The 20,648-nt window shown below is 37.4% G+C and overlaps 1 protein-coding gene across 5 annotated transcripts in view; it reads right to left on the bottom strand.

The window, feature by feature from the left end:
* Positions 1 to 20,648, bottom strand: part of spon1b (spondin 1b) — a 132,557-nt gene that overhangs the window by 82,558 nt on the left and 29,351 nt on the right. For all 5 annotated transcript variants that reach the window (XM_046849148.1, XM_046849144.1, XM_046849145.1 and 2 more), the window contains exon 6: positions 18,365 to 18,513. In XM_046849148.1, coding sequence (XP_046705104.1) covers positions 18,365 to 18,513 — 149 coding nt within the window. The remainder of the gene's footprint in view (positions 1 to 18,364; positions 18,514 to 20,648) is intronic.

Genomic DNA, 20,648 nt, shown 5'->3' with positions numbered 1-20,648 from the left:
TACCTAAACTAAACTAAGACAAAAAACAAGCAATAACCCAAATAAGTAAAAAAAACAACAACTTTTTTTTTTTAAATAACGCAAAATAACGCTACTTTCTGAAGTTCGACTCGGCACAAGGATTAAGATGGCAAACATACAAAAATAAATCATACAAATGAATTTGAGTCGATCTGGAAACATGGGATACCAGGTGCAGCGTGAGAAATCATTCCTTAAGCCGGTCCCACTATAAGACGTCCAGCTCCTGTAGGGGCGCAGATAATTCCTCATCAATGCAATAACGTGTTCTCATAGCAACATTTGGCCTGCTAACCCCGGGATCCACTGTGTGTCATGCACAATTAAATCCTGTGTTTCAGATTACACAATGGGCCTAAAGGAATCTGTGGTAAAATAACAAAAAAAAAATTAATTAAATAAATAATTAACTGTCAAAAATATTACAGTGGACTATACTGAGATGATCAGTCCACTTCGAGACTTTCATATTACCATCTGTGGACACACACACAAACACACACATGTACACACCTCTCTCTGGATTAGGTTGTTCATGAATGCTTGTGCTTAGTGGTAATATTATTCACTTAATCAATGTTTGTGATTTTGGCTTGAGCCTGAAGCCTGAGAGTCACTGACTACTACTAATACAATGTAATGCACATTTCGTGTGTACTTTTTAAGCTAGCTGGAAGTACAACTTTCAGCGGTGAGAAAGAGAACTCTGATTGGATTCATCTTAGCGAACATGAGCACACGAAAAAAAAAATACGGAAGTTTTTAACTAGTTTGTTGCATATAAGAAACATATGTATAAAATACATAAAAATCCAAACTTTTTACAGACTCTGTAACTTATAAGGACTTATCAGTCGCCTGTTCTCACATCCTAACGAGAATTGAATCGGATAGCAGTTAGACTTCTCAGCCTTCTCCAATTACGCCCTTATTTTTATTTCTTGTTTTACTGGTTCCACACTCACATTCATAATGGCTATAACAAGTCTACACACCCCAGGTTTAAGCGATATTCACAGTTCACAGGTTTCTTGATGTTACAGCATTTTCCTGTCAGAGTAATAGCCAGAGTCACATGTCACTGATCATTCACAACAGTTTCTAGTAATTAGCATTTACACCATTTAGCAGATGCACTTGTCCTGAGCAACTTACAATTACCTTATTTATACTGGTAAATGAGGGTTAAAGCTTTGCTTAAGGACCCAGCAGTGGCAGCTTGGTGTTGCTGGGATTTGAATTCATGACCATCTGATCCGAAATCTTGCATATATACTCACAGCTCCCTGCACTCTTCGTAACTCATGTTATCATTTTTGCTTCTCTGTGAAGTTTATTATATATATTAGCATTTTATCCAATTTATCTGCAACGTTTGTACAATATTAATACAACTGGTAACCGCCCCCAAAGTAAAATGACAACTTGTAATAAAAAAAAAAAAAGAAAACAAAAAAGTTCTGTCAGTGTGCACGTCCTTATACAACTGGGGATGTTGGGATGTTCAAAAAGAATCATCATACAGCTGTCATCAATGAAATGATTCTAATTAACTCCAAATAATGTTCAGCTGTTTTTCTAGGACTTCACTTCTCGGTTTCATATGTCTGATGAAGCCTTGGTACACAAAGAACATACAGATCACTCATGGGTCAAGCACGAGATCTGTTACACATCCAGCACCAAGATTATACAAGTTAAAATCCCAGCACCATCGACGTCCCTCCAAAAACGTACCACTTACCGACACCAACATTACAGGAGGTGCAGGAATGTCTGAAAAGTACTGATACCCCTCTGTGTGTAAGTACAATCTTTTAAATTCAACATATGTCTGGTCAATTGGCGGTGGGTTGGCTAGACAAAAGCCCTTTCTCACAATAAAAAAGAAAATCGAACACAAAAATCACCCCAAAACATGTGGAAAAACATTTTCTTGGCTGAGAAGGTTTAATAAACCTATATTTCCAAACAATTATATAATACTAATATAATATTTTGCAAAAAAAACGCCAAAAAAAGAATATCAAAGCTACAGTGAAGCATGGTGGTGGCTGCTTTAATCAAAATAGAAAGACTATTATATATAGCTCCAAATACCTGTTGACTTTAGTGTAGAATCTTCAAAGTTAAAGTGGATTTTTACCTTTCAAGAGCAATATTGTATATCGTATGTGTAGCTAGTCTCTGGTCTAATAAGCTAGCTTAAAAAAAATCAGTGCATTAGATGGGCTACACCATGACAGAACAGGACCTTCAAGGATATTAGAATGTGAGTGATAGACAGTTTTGCTTCCCATGCTTTTGTCTCCTCTTCTTTAGCATTTTTTCGAAGTTTTAATCTGCTGGAATGTTCCAGACTGCGATCCACTAGTTGCCGAACGCTTCACTCAACAGTGTACTGATATAAAAATACAAAAATCCCATCAGAAATCCCAGGTATAAACCCCAGCGTTTGTGCTCCAGGACTTTTACATTCCCACGTCATTCAGATTTGGATTCAATTAGTGCTGCGTTTCTTTAGAGTGCACATTAGGGAACGCAGCCAAAGACGAGTTCACAGCTCCGGCGACAGAATGACACGAGGGTGTTGCAGAAAGCCTCGCAGAATTCGAGCTTTCAGCAAAGAAAACAAATCTGCAGCCACAAAAGGACTCCAGACACCTCGCTGAACTGTCAGCTTTTTTTTTCCCCCTTTTTTCATTCTGTGGTAAACTTGTGTCTGTCTGAATCGTAGCCAGAAGAAGCATTAGTTTTGTTTTTTTTGTTCTCGCTTGTCTCTAGGGAGAGGCCAAAGCCGAGCTGACAGACCTCCCAAAAAGCCGGCAGCCATGCTGAAACGAGCCGATTGTTCCAGCGTAAACTGATGAAACGCATTTTTCTGATACAACACAAGCAGCTCAAACCCAAATAATACCGACCCGTCCAAGCTTACAGAAGTCCGATGGCTGCCGTCCAAATACTGGTTAGCTTGGTATTGTGGGTAAAAAAAAACACCCTTACAGGATATCTCTCCTGTCATTGCTTTGTTCACAGTTGTAGACTAGGAGAAATAAAGTCCAGCTCGTCTCGCTCTACTTTCTCCAAATCAGCTTGTTTATTCCGTTCAGCCTCTCTGATGGATCAGCGCAACCTGCCTTAACCAGAGGAGAAACGGCATCTAATGGGAGATGGATGAACTATGGGTCACCCTGTACACACAGTAGACTTTATATAAAAGAGAATAATAAGTACTCTTCCACCTGAGCGAAACTAATTGGTCTTGATCCAGTTTTATGTTCAGCTTGAGGAAATGATCCATGCTTGGACAAATAGGTTTAAGGATACTATCAAGCTAAAAGATGGCAACGATCTGGAATTATTTTTAATGACTCCAATTTGGTTTTATTTAATAAGTAAATATATTTAAATGTTACATTTAAAAAAAATTTAATTCATATTTTACATTTTTAAATATTAACATTGAAAATTTCAAAGGAAATATTGTATCAAAGACAATTTCATATATTATAAATAAGTCCCTAGGTGTTTATTCATAATGAAATTATAATCTGGAGAAACCTTGAGAGCTTTCTTAAAAGGGAACCCATCCTTTATTGACAAATAAACACAGCCATTATTCTCCAGCCATATGTGGGTCTTCCCCAAACTTACTACAAAGTTGGACGCACACATTTGTAAAGGATGTCTATAGATGCTTCCAAAACACTTTTTCCCCTTAACTTCCTTTCCCTTTGCCATTAAAAAAAAATTTGGGGGGACCCAAACATTTCCATGGGTTATGCTTTCCATGATTTAGAGCAGAAGATCTCCTGCTATAGAGCTTATAGGGATGAATGGAAACGCTGACTGCACCCCAGGCCTCCTCACCTCCTCACTCTACATCAGTACCTGACATTTCTAACACCCTTGTGGTTGAATGAGCACAAATCTCTGCACACAAACTCCTAAATCTAGTGGAACTGCTGACTCATCAACAGAGCAATTATAAAATGTCAAATCGTTCAACCAACATCAACAGCCTAAAGATCCATTAGTTCCTCTCAATGTGTCTTCCTCATGCCATCTCAGGAGGTTTTTCCTTGACACAGTAACTACTGGCTCACTCATTAGGGACAAACTTACAATTATAAGGAACATTTCTATAGGCACAATACTTAGACACTAATTTATACAGCTTGATAACCTCTATATCTCTATGAAGCTGCTTTGAGATCATGTCTATTGTAGTCATTGTTGTGTGTTATTGTTAATTATAAAAACCATGCCAACCACCTGCCTAATATTGTGTTGGTCCCCCTTTTGCTGCAAAAACAGTTCTGACCTATCGAGTATTAACACCATTAACTGCTTCAGCAATTTGAGCTACAGGAGCTCGTCTGTTGGATCGGACCACACGGACCAGACTTCGCTCCCCACGTGCATCAATGAGCCTCTGCTGCCTGTGACCTTGTCGCCGGTTCACCCCTGTTCCTTCTTTGGAGCACTTTTGATAGACACTGACTACTGCAGACCGGAAACACCACACAACAGCTGCAGTACTTTGGAGATGCTCTGTCGTCTAGACACCACAATTTGTCAAACTCCCTCGAAACCTTACACTCGCCATTTTTCCTGCTTCTAACATCAACTGTGAGGACAAAATGTTCACTGGCTGACTAATAAATAAATCCACACAATAACAGGTTCCATGATGAAGAGAGAATCAGTGTTAATCACTCAACGGTCATAATGTTATAATGTCAATGTTATGCCTGATCGCTGGACAATATCAGTATTGATACTGGTATGAAAAATGGCAATGATGCGTCTGAAGAGCTTTCTAAACTAGATGAATAAAGAACTTCCCTTTGGATTGTATTCATGTATCGCACCGGATTGAATTTGCGTGCCCAATATTTGTAGGACTTTCAAAAGCATGCAAATGAGACACTATGGGTTATTTGGAACTGAGAGAGAAATAGTCTGAGAGACAGATAGAGAGAGAGAGAGAGAGAGAGAGAGAGAGAGAGAGAAGCAGACTGTGCTAATTAATTGCGGCAATGTCCAATCAATGCTTCAAATGTTTTTCTTTGAAAACCAAAAATGTCAAAAGAGTGAAATACGATCGGCAGAGCTTCAAAGAACATCATGATTTGTTCCAGTCACGTAACAACCACCGAAAGAGCAGGGCATGGGGGAAGAACGTAACAAAACAACGGATTAGTTCGAAAAAAATCTAAACAATAATCAATGGCTAAATATGATACAAACCTTCTGAGACTGAGATCAATATATAGAATTAAAAAAGCCTTTTATCTTCAACACTACAGTGTAATATACAGTGGGTTTGTAAGAACTGAGAAATATTTTATCTATAGTTTGATTTCAAATGCTCAATAAATCAGATATTTCAAATATCTGTTAAAGAAACCGTGACCAAAAAATGAACAAATGATCATCACACCCATTTGTAGTTCTTCCCCAAAGAACCACAAAGCTTGAATCCAGGGCTGGATCGAGACGTTTGGAGGCCCTGGACAAAATGTATATTGGAGTCCCCTGTCCTCCTTCCCTCCACCCTTCAGAATAAATAAAAAGCACTTGAAATAAACAAAATGTTTATTTATAGAAAACCTGTTATTAGTACTTTTATATTTTTATGTAAATGTGCTAATTATTTAAACTTTAACTGAGGTCAACACAAAAAAATTACAAAAATGAAAGGTCATCTGGACCAGCTCTTCTTCTTATCATTATTTCTTGGCCATGGCCACCTCACTGCGATTGCTGTATTTATTTACTTTAGTATTTCCAACATACGGTCGATCAGCTCGGATTCGACACGTCACGCATGTACAATTGAGATTCTTCACGTGTCACGGGCACTTGAGCTGTTTTGAAGAATTTACCCCAGCAAATAATTATCAATTTGGAATGATGGAAATCGGTAGATTCAGGCTCTGTTTATTTCAATAATACATTATGACAGCTCACATAGTTGCATCACGAAATGCTTTCTTTCTGTTTTCGCTTTTCACTGAGGGATGCATTAGTTTCAGTGAAATCAGGTCAGTATGCAAAAAAGTTGGATTTTGTTTATCACGTATAGGTTTGTTACTCTTATAGAGGCCCCACCTCAAAGCCCATGGCTCTAGTCAAACTCCTGCTCTGCCTATAGGTAGCGCCGGTCCTGCTGGACGTGTTACAATTGACTTGTATGTCCCAAACAGAACCTTGACCTCCAACCAACAGAGACGTGAACAAACAAAAGGAACGTGTCCTAAAAACCCATAAGCGTCTGGATATTTCCAAACTTTTAACAGGCCCTGAATTCATTTCTATATATTTTTTGCACAACTTATAATCATTCACGTTATATTCGAGACACTGTTACCTGCAGCAAGCTTCAGCTTTACATGCCTGGGAGATCTTCATGACATGACTACTCAGAACCAATTTCAGATGCAAAATTTATATACCGTGCACTCCCTGTACTTTGCATGTGACCTCATTTTAGCTGCTCTTCTTGGTGTATAAATATAAATGCAAATGAGCAGAATTTATTTGGGATTCTTTCGAATTTGCGTAAACAATGACCTGGTGAGAAAGAAAGAGCTTTTCACTTTCTGGATGAAAGATCTCAAGTCTGAATCTTAAAGATGCCACAGCTACATGTGGCCATGAGCCAAAGGTTCGAATTAGCCATGCTCTCAGTGGGGGAAGAGTTGAATTCTGTCTCTCGTCAGTCACGATGAGAATCAGCAATGAGTGAGCTCATGTAAGCGGAAGAGGGCAAAGAGCTGGTCGTCATGGTGATGCCAGAACAAAAAAAAACCTAGTTAATATCAAACCACTGATAAGGCAGAAACATTGCGCAACTTTCCGGAATATTGTAAAATACAGGTCATTTTGTGTAGAAAATCAAGCCAAATAGACCGATAAAACAAGTTAAACATCATACAGACAAATTTATTGAGACACCTAACTTTTCCAGACGTATGTGGTTTTTCTCAAAACTGTCGCCGCAAAGTCTGGATGTCTTTGGATGCAATAGCATGAAATTTCCCCTTTATTTGAAGATGACACAAACCTGTTTCAGCATGAAAATGCTCCCTGTGCACCTGCACCAGCTCCATGAAGATATGCTTTACTTGGTTTGGAGTGGAAGATCTTAAGTGGCCTGCTATGGAGCTCCACAACCCACACACCAAACACCTTTGAGATGAACTGGTGCGCTGACTGCCCCCTACGCCTCCTCACATCACCTATATCAGTACCTGACAGAACTCACACTATTGTGGCTGAACTACACTCCAAAATCTAGTGGAACATCTTCCCAGGAAAGTGGAGATTATTCTAACAGCAAATGATTAGATAGAAATCTTCAAGACTTTAAAAAGAGTTTCTAAGTTTGACCTAAAAGAAGAGAATAGAATCACGATTCAGAAGTCAAATCAAACTTTTATTTTTTCTGTCGTTTTGCGTGAGAAAAGTTCAAGACCAGGATCAGACTCGTTTAATATGTGACGAAGCGACCAGCTTCATTCTGCAGATTCGTCTCGCAACCTTGATGAAACACCTCAAGGCTCATTTCCCCTGAGAGCACTTGTTCATAAAATGGGGCAACACGTTCAGCTCCTATTGGGTGTGCTTTTTGCAGATCTAGGTTGCCCTTCGTCCTCGTGTAACAGCACTAATGAACCTTGTGGATGGTAGTTTCACGTAGATATGCAAACAAATGAGTTGGTGTCCCTTAATAAAAAAAAAGAAGAACCCACAATTTTCTCTGAAATAACAAAAAAATGTACAAAAGTAATGAATCGTTGTTAATCCCACATTTAATAAAAATCTAATGAATATGGGATGGACAAAAATAATGGCACCCACAATCAGTGAAAACAAACAATTTGCAGACGCAGAGTAATACCAAACAGCAGACCGACTACTTTTCTCCATTTAAATAAGCCGAATGACTGATGGAAGACTCTCGTGATGCTAATTAAAGGAAGCAATTAGTTTGAAACATCACAATAATCCAATTATTTAGATTTCTTTTCTAGGGGTACAAACAAATTTGCCCATGTCCTTTTCATATTCGTAATTAGTTTATAATATTGTACTGAATCCTAAATCAAAAGTCTGGTTTGTATTAAAAGTGGAATGAACAATGCTGGAAGCCAATTACTTTTGTTCGTTCCAAGTTATTTCTGAGAAAAATTCTTTGTTTGTTGAGGGGTAATGAAAAAATTTTGAGCTGCAGCTCTCTGTATGTACATGTGCAAATGCGAAGTCTATGATACACTATACAAAAGTGTTGACTTTTGCACCCATATGTGTGTTTTCCCCAAACTCTTAAAATAGTTGGAGGTACACAATTGTATAGGGTTAGGGGTTTTTGGATGTGGTCACATGACATTTTTCCCTTTATTGAACTCGGAGACCCTGTGCACAAAGGCAAAACATTTACATGGTTTGGAGTATAAGATCTTGAGTGGCCTGCTATAGAGCTCCGAACTCAACGCTATTGAACACCTTTGGGATGAATATAAATGCTGACTGCACCCAAGACCTTCTAACCCACATCAGCACCAACACCCTTGTGGCTGAATGAGCAAAAACCTCCACAAAAGCTAGAGGAACATCGTCCAAAAAGAGTGGGGGAACAGCATATGGAGACTAAAATGTAGTTTGAAATGTTCAGAAAGCACATATCAATCTTGTGGTCTGCTGTCTACAAACTTTCATCCATATAAAATACAATCACTTGTTTTTATCCCAGATTTAGAATAATCTTTATACTATCAAACCAAAACAAAACATTAGAAGTAATAATGCTGCAAAAAAAAAAAAGAAATCTGAAAATACATTTAACAATTTTTAAGAAAAAAAAGTATATATAAAAATAAAAAATATATATAATTAATAATTATAAAAATAAATAAAAGTGTACCTAAAATATTGTACAGTGTATCATGTATTTACCAAAGACAAAGAACGCATCGTGTTGTTTACGTAAGCACGGTACTGGGATTTTTGTTTTGGCGTCGAATTAGTTTTTCGCGGTTTTTGCACGTAACTATTGTGATTGTGAATATACCATGACGACTGAATAATAACAACTTGGTAATGAAATGAAGGTAATATGTGATATATAGGGAAGCCCGTTTCGGCCACATAAAAAAAAAATTGCAACTTTATTTCACACGATTCTGACTTTTTTCTCGTTAATCTGACTTTTCTCGCAATTACAAATGTATTTTTTGCAATTCTGCCATTTCAGCACAGTGAAATTTTTGATTGGTTAGCTGTATATAGGTAGGGAGGTTGGTTTTGTTCCTTTCGTTGAATTGGCACCGTCACAGTGTCAATGTACATTTACATACAGTATATAGCATTTGGCAGATGCCCTCATCCAGAGCGACTAACAAATAAACAGTTAAGGGCTTTGCTCAAGGACCATCAATGGCAGCTGGGTGGTGCTGGGATTTGAACTTGTGATCTTTGGATCCTACCACCTTCCACAGTGTCCATTCCACCTTCGCTATTCACCACTGTACTGTTTGCTTCTATTGACACTTGCTGTTTGTTTCTTCTTTTTTTCCTGATCCTATTGTGTATATAATCCTGTCTATTGTAAATTTGTATTATTACAAAAAAATATGTACAGAAAAAGTAAACTGAATAAAAACTCATATTTTTCTTCAAGCTACCAACACAAAAACAACTGATTTTACACCCTTTCAAAAGGTGAACGTAACAGTCAGGAAGATAAAGGGAGGGCCTTATCGTGGCTTATTTTGGATCCCGCATTGGATAAAAGAATCTGCCCCATAAATAAATAAAAATGTAAATGTTCTCATGCTGTTACTTAAATTGCGATTCGCAGGATCTCCACGGCAAATATTCACCACCCTCTCTACCCCTTTACCCCATACTGCTTTTGAAATAGTCTGTGCAGTTCACGCGGAATAAAATATTACAGACAAAAACAATATAAATATTACTGATAATAATAAAGCCTGGAATCATAACCACAACACACACACACACACACACACACACTCACACACACTCACACACACACACTCACACACACACACACACACACACACACACACACACTCTCTCAACCAGCTTTTTGAACACACACCTTTTGACTACACGGAATCAAAATTATTACGAATATTTATATTAATAATAATAATATTTATATAATATACATTTTTTACATTATACTGTTTAAGTGTATGTATGGACTGAACCATTCAGATTGCAAACACGCATCAAAAACGTTTAGAACATCCACAAATCACATCTACCTCCGTCACAAAACATAATATAGAGCTGTCGAAAGTTTGGAAACTCTTTTATAGTTTATGTATATTCCTTTAATATCCATGCAACAAATTGAAATAGAAATTGAATTGAAAAATTCTCCCCTTAGCATGAATACCAGCTTTACACACTCTTGGCATCTGGACAGTTAATTTCTCCAAACATTCAGCTGAAATACTTTGCCGTTCCTCTTGTAAAACTTACCAAAAGTTGTTCTTTACTAGTTGGAAATTTCATTTTTGTGATCCAGTTCATCCCAGATAAGATAAAACTTCAGACGATTGTTTGCTTTCTAAATAACGCTTACGGATCTTAGACGTACTCTTCTGCTCATTGTCTTGTTGGATGGTGAAGTCGGTTTTAATGACCTGCAGTCCAGTTGGAATTGCATGGTGTTGATGCATTGAATGGTTGCCATGTTGGTTCAGGATTCCTTTCACCTGAAATAAGTCTTCAGCCTCCCCTACTCCAAAACAACCCCAAACCATTAAGCTTCCACCTCCATGTTTGTCTGTGGGAGTGAGGCAGTTGGCTAACATCTTCTCCATCTTATACAAGTTCTTCTGTTAGAGCCAAAAATGTCCAATTTGGACTCATCTGACGACAGACATTATTTCACTCATTCACTGTCCAATTCGTGTGTATTACTGCCTTCTACAAAGTTTATTATATAGTTAGAAATCTTTAGAATTAATTCCCTTGTTCACCTTTATCCTCTTTATCAATAACAAACATTCCTTATAGTACATTTATAAATATGCGCTGAACTTTGAAGTCAAACTGCAGTCAAATCAACTGACATAACATACAAACTAGCTGTTTCACGTTAGTTTGGATCTTATATCCATCAGCCCAGTCCTGTACTCACAGGCGTCAAAACAAACCGTGCGGCAACACGGAGACAGAAACCCAAGCAAGCGGAAGAAAAAAAATCCCCTGAGGACATCACAAGCGAAAAAACAGCGGGATGACAAATGGACAAGCCGCAAAAGTCAAACACAGCTTTGATAGAGTAGCTGACAGAGGGACGACGGGACATCTGAAAAAAATATATGACATCGCTGATATATGACGAGGACGGCGGCAAACGAGGGCTCAGGGCACGGATCGATGGAGATGATGGAGGATGAAAAAAATTGATGCAGAAGCTGTCGTCACAACAAATGCAAATCTACTCAAAAAACACCGGAAGAGCTGGAGGTTAAAAGATAATTCGAACAACAGCGAGAGGAGATTTCAATTGTAATTAGAACACTTTCGGTTTAATTCTATCAAGGGCCAATGGATCCAAGTTTACACTGTGAATGTTCATTTAATAAGGAATAATCCATTGATTTTAATGCACGACGAGGAGGTGAATAACCACCTGATCTGAAGAGAAGTGTATTAAAACATTGTCCTGCTTATGCTATGATCAACTGCCAGAGTTAATGAGATAAAGCAGTCTGCAGTGCAAAACTGAATGATTGGATAAAAATGATGAATTTTCGGTATATACAAATATTAGGGATGCTAAGATTTACTGATTTGCCATAAAAGTTAAAGAGATGATGCCTCGATTTAAAAAGTGTGCATCGGATACAAGTTGGCATTTGTATCACGATGCATTGAACATTCTAAACATCAGTAAAACATTTTTTATATATAATTATTAGTAGATGCGCTATACTTTTATTATTTAAAAATTGACCAATCATTTGTGACCAATATTTCTCTCAGGATAACTGCTGCTACGTAAATATGATGCACCACAACACTACGGAGAGCAGGTCCTGAGAGTCACATAGAATCCAGATTTACATGGCAGAGGCAGAGCTGTAACTTCCTGAAGACAAAACAGGAAAAGAATGTCTGGTTTTATTTGATCTTCATTTTTTTTCGCAGCAAACGCATGTTTTTGAAAGGGCCATGTGTCCATATACTGTATATATATATTTATCATGCAAAGAGAAAAAGCAGTGTCAATACAATTATATTTATTTGAATAAAATGTGTGCTCAAGACAAGCCAGCGCCATCAATAGTACAGTGACAGAGGGTAACTATATGATAATTTAACCTAATTTAAAGTCCAATGTTTCTAATAAATTGCCAATGTGATGTCCAGTGTTGTCCAAACAGGCATTTTGGAGTAAATAATAGAAAGTAATAATAATAGAAAGTGAACAAAATAATTTCGAGAATATCATGGAATAGAATTTTTGACACAAAAAGAAAACGAAGAAAACGGGTTTCCTGTAAACAGATGATCGTCGTATTTACATACGACGTCGAAAATGATGAACAACTTTCTTTCGGCTTCTCCCATTAGGGGTCGCCACAGCGGATCATTCGTATTCGTGATCCGCATGTTCGATTTGGCACGTTTTACCCTGGATGCCCTTCCTAACACAACCCTCCCCATTTATCCGGGAAATGATGAACAAAATGTACATTAAAGGTTCAACTAGAGTCATTGTGTGGAAAAAAGGAAGAGGACATGTAGGAGATGAACCTTTTGCAAGTGCCCTTTAAATCCATTCTTTCTCTTGTTTCAGTTGTAAATAAAGGACAGAGTTTTGACACTTTGAGCTACAGATGACCTTCTAGAGCTCATTCGCTTCTGTCTCTCTCTCCTCGCTCTCGTCTCACCGGCAAGGAATGAGATCCAAAAATAAAAGGCGCTACAAAAAAAACCTGGACCAGACCAGACTAATGAGACTAATTACGATGCAGAGCAAAGCTCCGCCTCCACTTGAACTGATCGACCTTTGACATGCTCTTTATGAAAAAGCCTGTGTGTGTGTGTGCAAAATTGAAACTTGACGGAATAATGGAAAGTGTTTAATGACAATGTTGTAACTTCGTTAAAAAAAATGCACCACTTATTTTATTCATGGAAAAAAATGATAATAATAATTTACAAGCGCTAATAAACACCCAGAGATTCTGTCACACGTCGTGACGTCTTGCCCTCGTGGCAACACACACCGCTGCATTTCTGATTTAATGCTTTGATTTACTGTTTCTGGCTTCACATTTCTGACGTCTCCAACAAATACTTGAATCCTCCCTTCCAGAATTCAGCAGTACAACAGACACTTGTAATGAACAAAAAATTTTGATTTCTCTTAAATCTAGTGCACATTACACAATTAAAGCCCTGATTCACCGATCGTCTGAATCATTCTGGCGCTTTCGGCCAATGAATCGCTGCGTGCCGCTAATCATGTAGTATAAAGCATCTGGCGCTCCGTTTATCTCAGACTGTGAATTATCTATACTGCACAATAAACTATAATCAGTGATGAGTAAAGGATTCCTCTAGCTGAGTTAATTACTAATCTCCTTTATATATGACTTCAATAAAAGTCTGTCTGTCTGTCTGTCTGTCTGTTTTCTATCTATTTATAGGCTTCAATATAAAAAAAATTTCTCTGCACTTTTATGTATTCAATTGTTTGTCTGCCTGTCTGCCGGTCTTTCAGTCTGCCTGTCTGCCAGTCTGTCTGTCTGTCTGTCTGTCTGTCTGTCTGTCTGTCTATCTATCTATCTATCTTTAGGCTTCCATATGTCTTTTTCTTTTTTTGCACTTTTATCTAACTAGTTGTCTGTCAGTCTGTCTGTATGTCTGTCTGTGTATCTGTCTGTCTGTCTGCTCAGATATTTTTATGAATTTAGATTTTCTCTGCGATTCTATCTGTCGATTCATCTATCTATCTGTTTATTTCTGTTCAGTCTATCAGTCTGCCCGCCCGCCCGCCTGCCTGCCCAAGCGCCCGCCCGCCTGCCTGCCCACCCGCCTGCCTGCCTCAACTTCAATATTTTTCAATATCATAATTCTCTCTGCACTTGTATCTATTTCTGCTCGAATATTGTTAAGTAAATAGATTTTCTCTGCACTTAATCATGTGGTACAATCCCCTCTGCAACAAAACCCAAACACAGCAATGAGTCGCAGTCAACGAGAATCTGACAGGAAATCAAATTCATCTGCTATCATGCGCAGCAGATCCCCGAATCCATTTTTTCATCAATCTATTTAACCAGGACAGTGAGGGCAACATGCACACACAATAATACAGCTTTATATATTTATATATTTTGAACTTCTTTTTCTTGTTAAACTTGAATGATTGCTAGAAACAGCAGAAACAAAACCCCCGCAACAGTTGGCGTAGGCAGACGGTACGATTCTGTCTAGCCTCTTTATATATTAAACACTTTGATGGCGAAATAATGCTTCAGAAATCAAATTAATGCACTGTGTCATTTATTATTGATGTGCATTACTCATGCAGCGAGCGGACTCCTAAAGAGTAAAGCAAATGCAACACAGAGGGGAAAAAAAAACCCCTCTTTGTGTTGGTGCACTTTGAAATGAACGATTTGATGATTCCAAGGAAGTGGACTGTTATCGGTACAAACAGGGTTTTACTTACTACAGCACAATTCGAATAGAGCCCTAATGGGATACTATACTTCACTCTGGCTGATGTAATTTTAATTGAATACACTATATGGACAAAAGTATTGGCACACCTGATTTTTGTGGATCTTCCTTAAACTGTTACCACAATGTGGCAGTTGCTGATTTTAAATTTTTGGATATATAATTTTAGTCATATAAATGACCATTCTCCATATTCTGTTATAATAAGCTCCATTCTACTGGGAGGATTTTCTACTAGATTTTGTGGAGATTTGTGCTCATTCATTCAGAAGGATGTTAGTAAAATCAGGTACTGATGTAGGTGAGGTGAGGAGGTCTGGGGTGTGGTCAGTTTTCCAAATAATCCCAAAGATGTTTAATAGTCTTCCCCTCCAATCGATGGAAAGGATATCTTCAGAAAGCTGATTCTATGACTAGAAAAGTCGGGTGTCCCAAAACCTTTTGTCCATATAGTGTCTATCGCATTGTTATGCTGGTCCTTTATTCTCATTTGTACAAATACGTGATCTGGTTTTTTTTTTTTTTTTTTTTGCTTCCGAAAGTTCATTTGTCTGATTTGCTTTCATCGCAGCACGCCTCACTCAGAATTACATTCTACCCTACAGCAACAAAGCTCCTTCCATTATAGAGCTGGGTCTGGTGCTCAGCAATTTATAATCACTCATTAAAAGTGTTTCAAAAACACGTCATTTGTTATGCTGATTACGTTCAATTAATGCCTTTTTTTCCCGCCTTCCACTTAAATGTCACAGTTTCTAGATATATGGTATCTCCAAGTACTCCCTGAGGTACATGATAATAATGAAGCTTGGGATATGACATGCCTCTTTAAAAAAAAAAAGGAACTCAAAAAAAAAAAAAAAACGCACTAAACAGACTCGTTTAAATAGACAACATGTGCTCAGTCTGTCTATGTTTTAATTTTACTCAAAAGACATTTAAACAAAATGTAAAGTAAATAATTAACGAAGGTGGAAAATAATGAAATACATGTTCTTGTGTTATTGTAACTAAGTAGTTTTTTTGTGTACTTCGAATTTTTTAAGTAGTTTTTAAAATCTGTAATGTTACTTTTACTGCAGTATGTTTTGTTGGAAGGATTGTATTTAACTACATTTTAAATCATAACCCGTTACTAAGTAAAAACGAAATTGCTTTCAAAATGCATAACTTACATTAGACTTGAGACATGGACTGTAGTGTTTTTTTATTTATTTATTTAATTTATATTTTTGTTATTACACTTTAATTTGTAAAGGTGTTCCTTTAATTAAAAAACAACTGGTTTTAGATTTATACGCTGTTGTCCTTATTGAACTACACTAAAACCCCCCCAACCGAACCCCGCTGTATTGTATTAAGTATTATTTATATAATTAAATAGGTTAATTTAGAAGACGTGTCATTGCGCAATCACTCCATACGGCTGTCAGAGATAGGATGCATAAATAATCTACACTCTGGGCTGCAAAGAAATCAGCCTCAGCCTTGCTTCCTGATTCGTCATTCCGTTCTATGTACTTTTCTTCCAGCTACTGAACCAAAACAACCTAGAGTAAAACATCTGTAACCTGCAATCATGCAAAGATTTGACACTCGAACAATTGTGTACAGTGCCGGGGTTTTTGTGTACAATTGTGTACAATTTGGGGTTTTTGAGAATCACATCGCATGTTCGTTTAGTTTCGTAAAAAAGTCTGCAGTCCAGACGGAATTGCATGGTATTAAAGTATGGAATGAGAGCCATGTTGGTTCAGTTTTCCTTTCATCTAACACACATGAATAAATGAAGAACAGTTCAAAACGTCGAATTTTGACTCATCTGTTCACAGAACTGTCTTCAACTGATTCACTATCCAATTCTTGTCTTTTACTGAGGCCTTTTTTGACCCATCAGCACAAGGGATTGTGAATACGTAAGATATTATGACATGGTTTATGTTTTTATATGACTATTATGTTTAAAGCAAAAAGGTATCAGACCTACAATAAACAGTCAGTGCAAATTGTTCTTACTAACATACAAAAGCTTCACTTGACCTGATAACACAGTATCTGTCTGACCCACTTGCCTTGCTGCTTCCTGACTGCTATTTTGTTTCTGCTCGCTTTCAGGAAGGAAAATAAACAGGGAAGGTTGTTTTTGCTGTTATGGATCTATTTGAATGAAATTAAGATCCTTAGATCATTCAAAAACATAATTGCAAAAAAAATTATGCACTTAATTACCGTATTTTTCGGACTAGAAGTCGCTACTTTTTTCCCACGTTTTGAACCCCGCGGCTTAAACAACAAAGCGGCTTATTTATATGTGTGAAATAAAATTTCCAATGAAATTTCCGAACGGAAACAAAAAAACGCACCTCACCTGTATTCTGAGCTGCACGGCATCGGGAGAAAAAACTTCCATCGGGTGATTTTTAAACGTACGACGATGCCAAAAGATAAACTCCAGAGAGAAATTTTGTTGTGAAAGGAAGGAGGAAGACAGTGAACAATATCTTACTTGGTAGGCTACTGTTTAGATACAAGCCGTTGTAATGCGTTGAGTCTGGGTGAAGGGAGAGCTCACTAACTCCAGTTGCAACAGAAATCATATAAGCACAGACAGGTTTCCAATACTCATGCTTTTTTATTATTCTTGGCAACAGCGTTACGGGTTAGTCAAAGAAACTTGATGATCATCAGAAAATAATAAGGACATATTCCTCGGTCTTGCACACATGCAGTAATAGCGGAAAAATGCGGCCTATATAGCCTATATAGCCTATTCCCAAAATACCGCTATGCTCCTAAAGGAAGCGCAACATATTTCACCCGTTACACCGTGTAACAGACACTGTCTTTTTTAAAGCCTGTATAAAGTTAATTTGTTTCAGTGTAGACGGCTTATAGACAGGTGCGGCTTATTTATGTTTAAAATAAAAATCTTTGTCTAATTCAGTGGGTGCGGCTTATATATGGGTGCGCTTTATAGTCCGGAAATTACAGTAGTTATGTTGTATTTCTTTATAATAATATCTATCGTTATTATTATTTTCCCAATTTTTTTTTTTTTTCCCGGCAATTTCTTAAACTGTTTATTTGGTATTTAAAGGTTAAAAAAAATTTAAAGATGCTTTTTACTTGTTACATGTACATTACAGCACATTGAAATTCTTTTTTAAGCTGGGGTCAGAGCGCAGTGTTAGCCATGATACAGTGCCCCTAAAGCACAGAGGGTTAAGGGCCTTGACCAGGGGCCCCAAGAGTAGTAGCTTGGTGTTACTGGGGCTTAAACTCCTGACCTTTTGTGCGGTAAACCAAAGCCTTACCACTGAGCAGCTACCACACTTATTTATTATGCAAAATAATTGCATTTATTTATATTACTTATAAATATATATAAAATTTGTCAAACCAAGGAAATAAATTGACAAAATCTTTGCTGGAAAACATCAAAAAATCCTAAGGTGAGATGTATATAATATAATATATCTCTGAATCTGACCCTACAGGACCCTAAAGAAATTATGATCTCCACTGACATATTCTCTTTCTGCATGTGATGGATGCCAATCTGTAAAGACCACACACTGCAAAATTCACGTCCTACCTTTTGACGGATCTCCTCCTCCATTTTGATGGGCGAGCCAAACTCGGCCACCTGGCGCACCCCTTCACTGGCGTATCCTCCATATTCCCACAGAACATAACTCCTGGTGTGAGACGCCCCGATCAGAGCTGACCAGTGATTGGCTCGTCCTGTTAGACACAAAAAGAAACATCTGAAATGCAGCAGGTCGGGTTTAGGTTTGATTGACAGCTCTAAAATGCTGTCAATAGCTGAACCCTGAAATATCAAAATAAAAAAATATATATACAAATTTAAATAAAATAATCGGGCTACAAATTCACACTTGCTGAATGTGATCAACATTGAGGCAGTGTAGGGAATATAATATCTGGTGCGGAAACCCGCTAGAACATGTTCAACTTTTCAGAAAATTGTCCATGGCTCAGGTTATCACACATTATTATACAAGTCCTTCTAAACGGGTTGTTGAATAATTGTTACTAAGTGTCTTATTATAAACCTGCGATTTGGTTTGGTGTGTCAGCTGCTGTTTTATACACTGAATCACCGCCTTCTGACAAATCGGAGCCGGGAATTCAGCAGCGCCGTGGCATTACAGCATAATGAGGATAATAATAACCGTATAACAATTTCAGCTTTCTTTATTACCATATCACAAAAAGTGTGTGTGGGTGTTTCATTACAAAATGAAACACCCACCCACACACACCCACACACACCCACACACACCCACACACACACACATTACAGTAAACAGAGCTACTGTTATTTCACTAATTGCTAATCCCTATGCAGGAACAGTGCACTAAAACACACAAAATGCTTTGTGGTGATTGCATAGCATTAAACAAATAAGTCTCTATACGCTATAGTAATTCTTTCGCAACATCAAATAAGGTGAGAGAAGGTCACGGAAGCAGATGCAATAGCTAAAGGTAAAGACAGTTCTTTCATAAACAAGCAGAGTTTTAAAAATCCCGAAGCAAAGCCGTAATCAGAAAGCAAGCAAAGACGCCAGAACAAGAGCCAAACAGTTTGGCAAAGAAATATTAATAATTTGTACAAATGGCTCGATAAGTCGTGTATAATAAGTTATTTTGAAGGGAATTTGTGTGTGTGTGTGTGTGTGTGTGTGTGTGTGTGTGTGTGTGTTTGGGTAGTCAGTGTCAGTCATATTTTGAGGCTGTGGTGGTTGTTGCCAATTTGAGTATCCCAGATTACAGAAATCTGACACACACACACACACACACACACACACACACACACATACACACAAACACAAACACAAACACACACACACACACACACACACAAACATTTCTTTGAATCATTTAAAATTCTAAATATTCTGTATGCAATAATAATAATTATAATAATTATTATTTTTATTATTATCATTATTTTTTTTATTATTATTATTAAATATAATAATTAAAAAGAATTTAAATATTCTGTAAGCAATAATAATAATAATAATATTAATAATAATATAAATGTAAATATTCTAACTTTCTTTTGCTTTTTTTGCTTTTCAAAAATGTCTATATCATTTACTGTGTTTGATGTTTAACATCCAAACTAGCTGCATTTATTTCTACTTAAAATATATAAAAAGTATTTTCCAAACCTAATGTTCTCTGAACCTGGTTCTACAGGACCCTGAGGAAATCATGATCTAAACTGACATATTGTCGTCCTGTATGTTATAGACAGCAATCTCCTCTCTCCGCTTTTGTTTAAAAATCTTCTGCTGTTGCTCCTCATCAAACATCTGACCATATGCTTTCACACAGAGACACTCGCACACGAACACATCTGTAATGACTAAGAGGGAGGCAGAGATCCCACTTCCTGTCTTCATAATTGCCCACACGGGAGGCATAATTATGAGATGAGCTATAATTTGATTACACATTAGCTCACTGTTTACTAATGAACACAGGCCGCTTTATGCTCTGGATTTGTCACAGTGCTGTTTGAACAGGCCCTTGGTGATAAAAACAGGGTGGAAATTCTGTTTTACTTCGTCTTTCAGGTTGCTTCTATTATCGTTTCTTTTATTTCTTTTCGAAGAAGCATAAAAATATCAGGCAAAGATTCCTAAATGTATAAAACGCAACAATGAAATGCATGATATAGACAAAACTTTGAGGACACCTGCACTTGTCTGAACATCCTACTCCACATTTAGTCCGCTTTTCCTATTATTAACCTAACTTCCACTCTTCTGGATAGATGTTTCACTGGATTTTGGAGTGTGTTTGTGAAGATTTGTGCTCATTAACCACAAGGGTGTTACTAA

The sequence above is a fragment of the Silurus meridionalis genome, chromosome 5 (genome assembly GCF_014805685.1).
Source record: "Silurus meridionalis isolate SWU-2019-XX chromosome 5, ASM1480568v1, whole genome shotgun sequence".
In the NCBI taxonomy this organism is placed as follows: domain Eukaryota; kingdom Metazoa; phylum Chordata; class Actinopteri; order Siluriformes; family Siluridae; genus Silurus; species Silurus meridionalis.
Note: the sequence above shows the minus strand (reverse complement) of the source record. Positions and strands in the feature narration are given on the sequence as shown.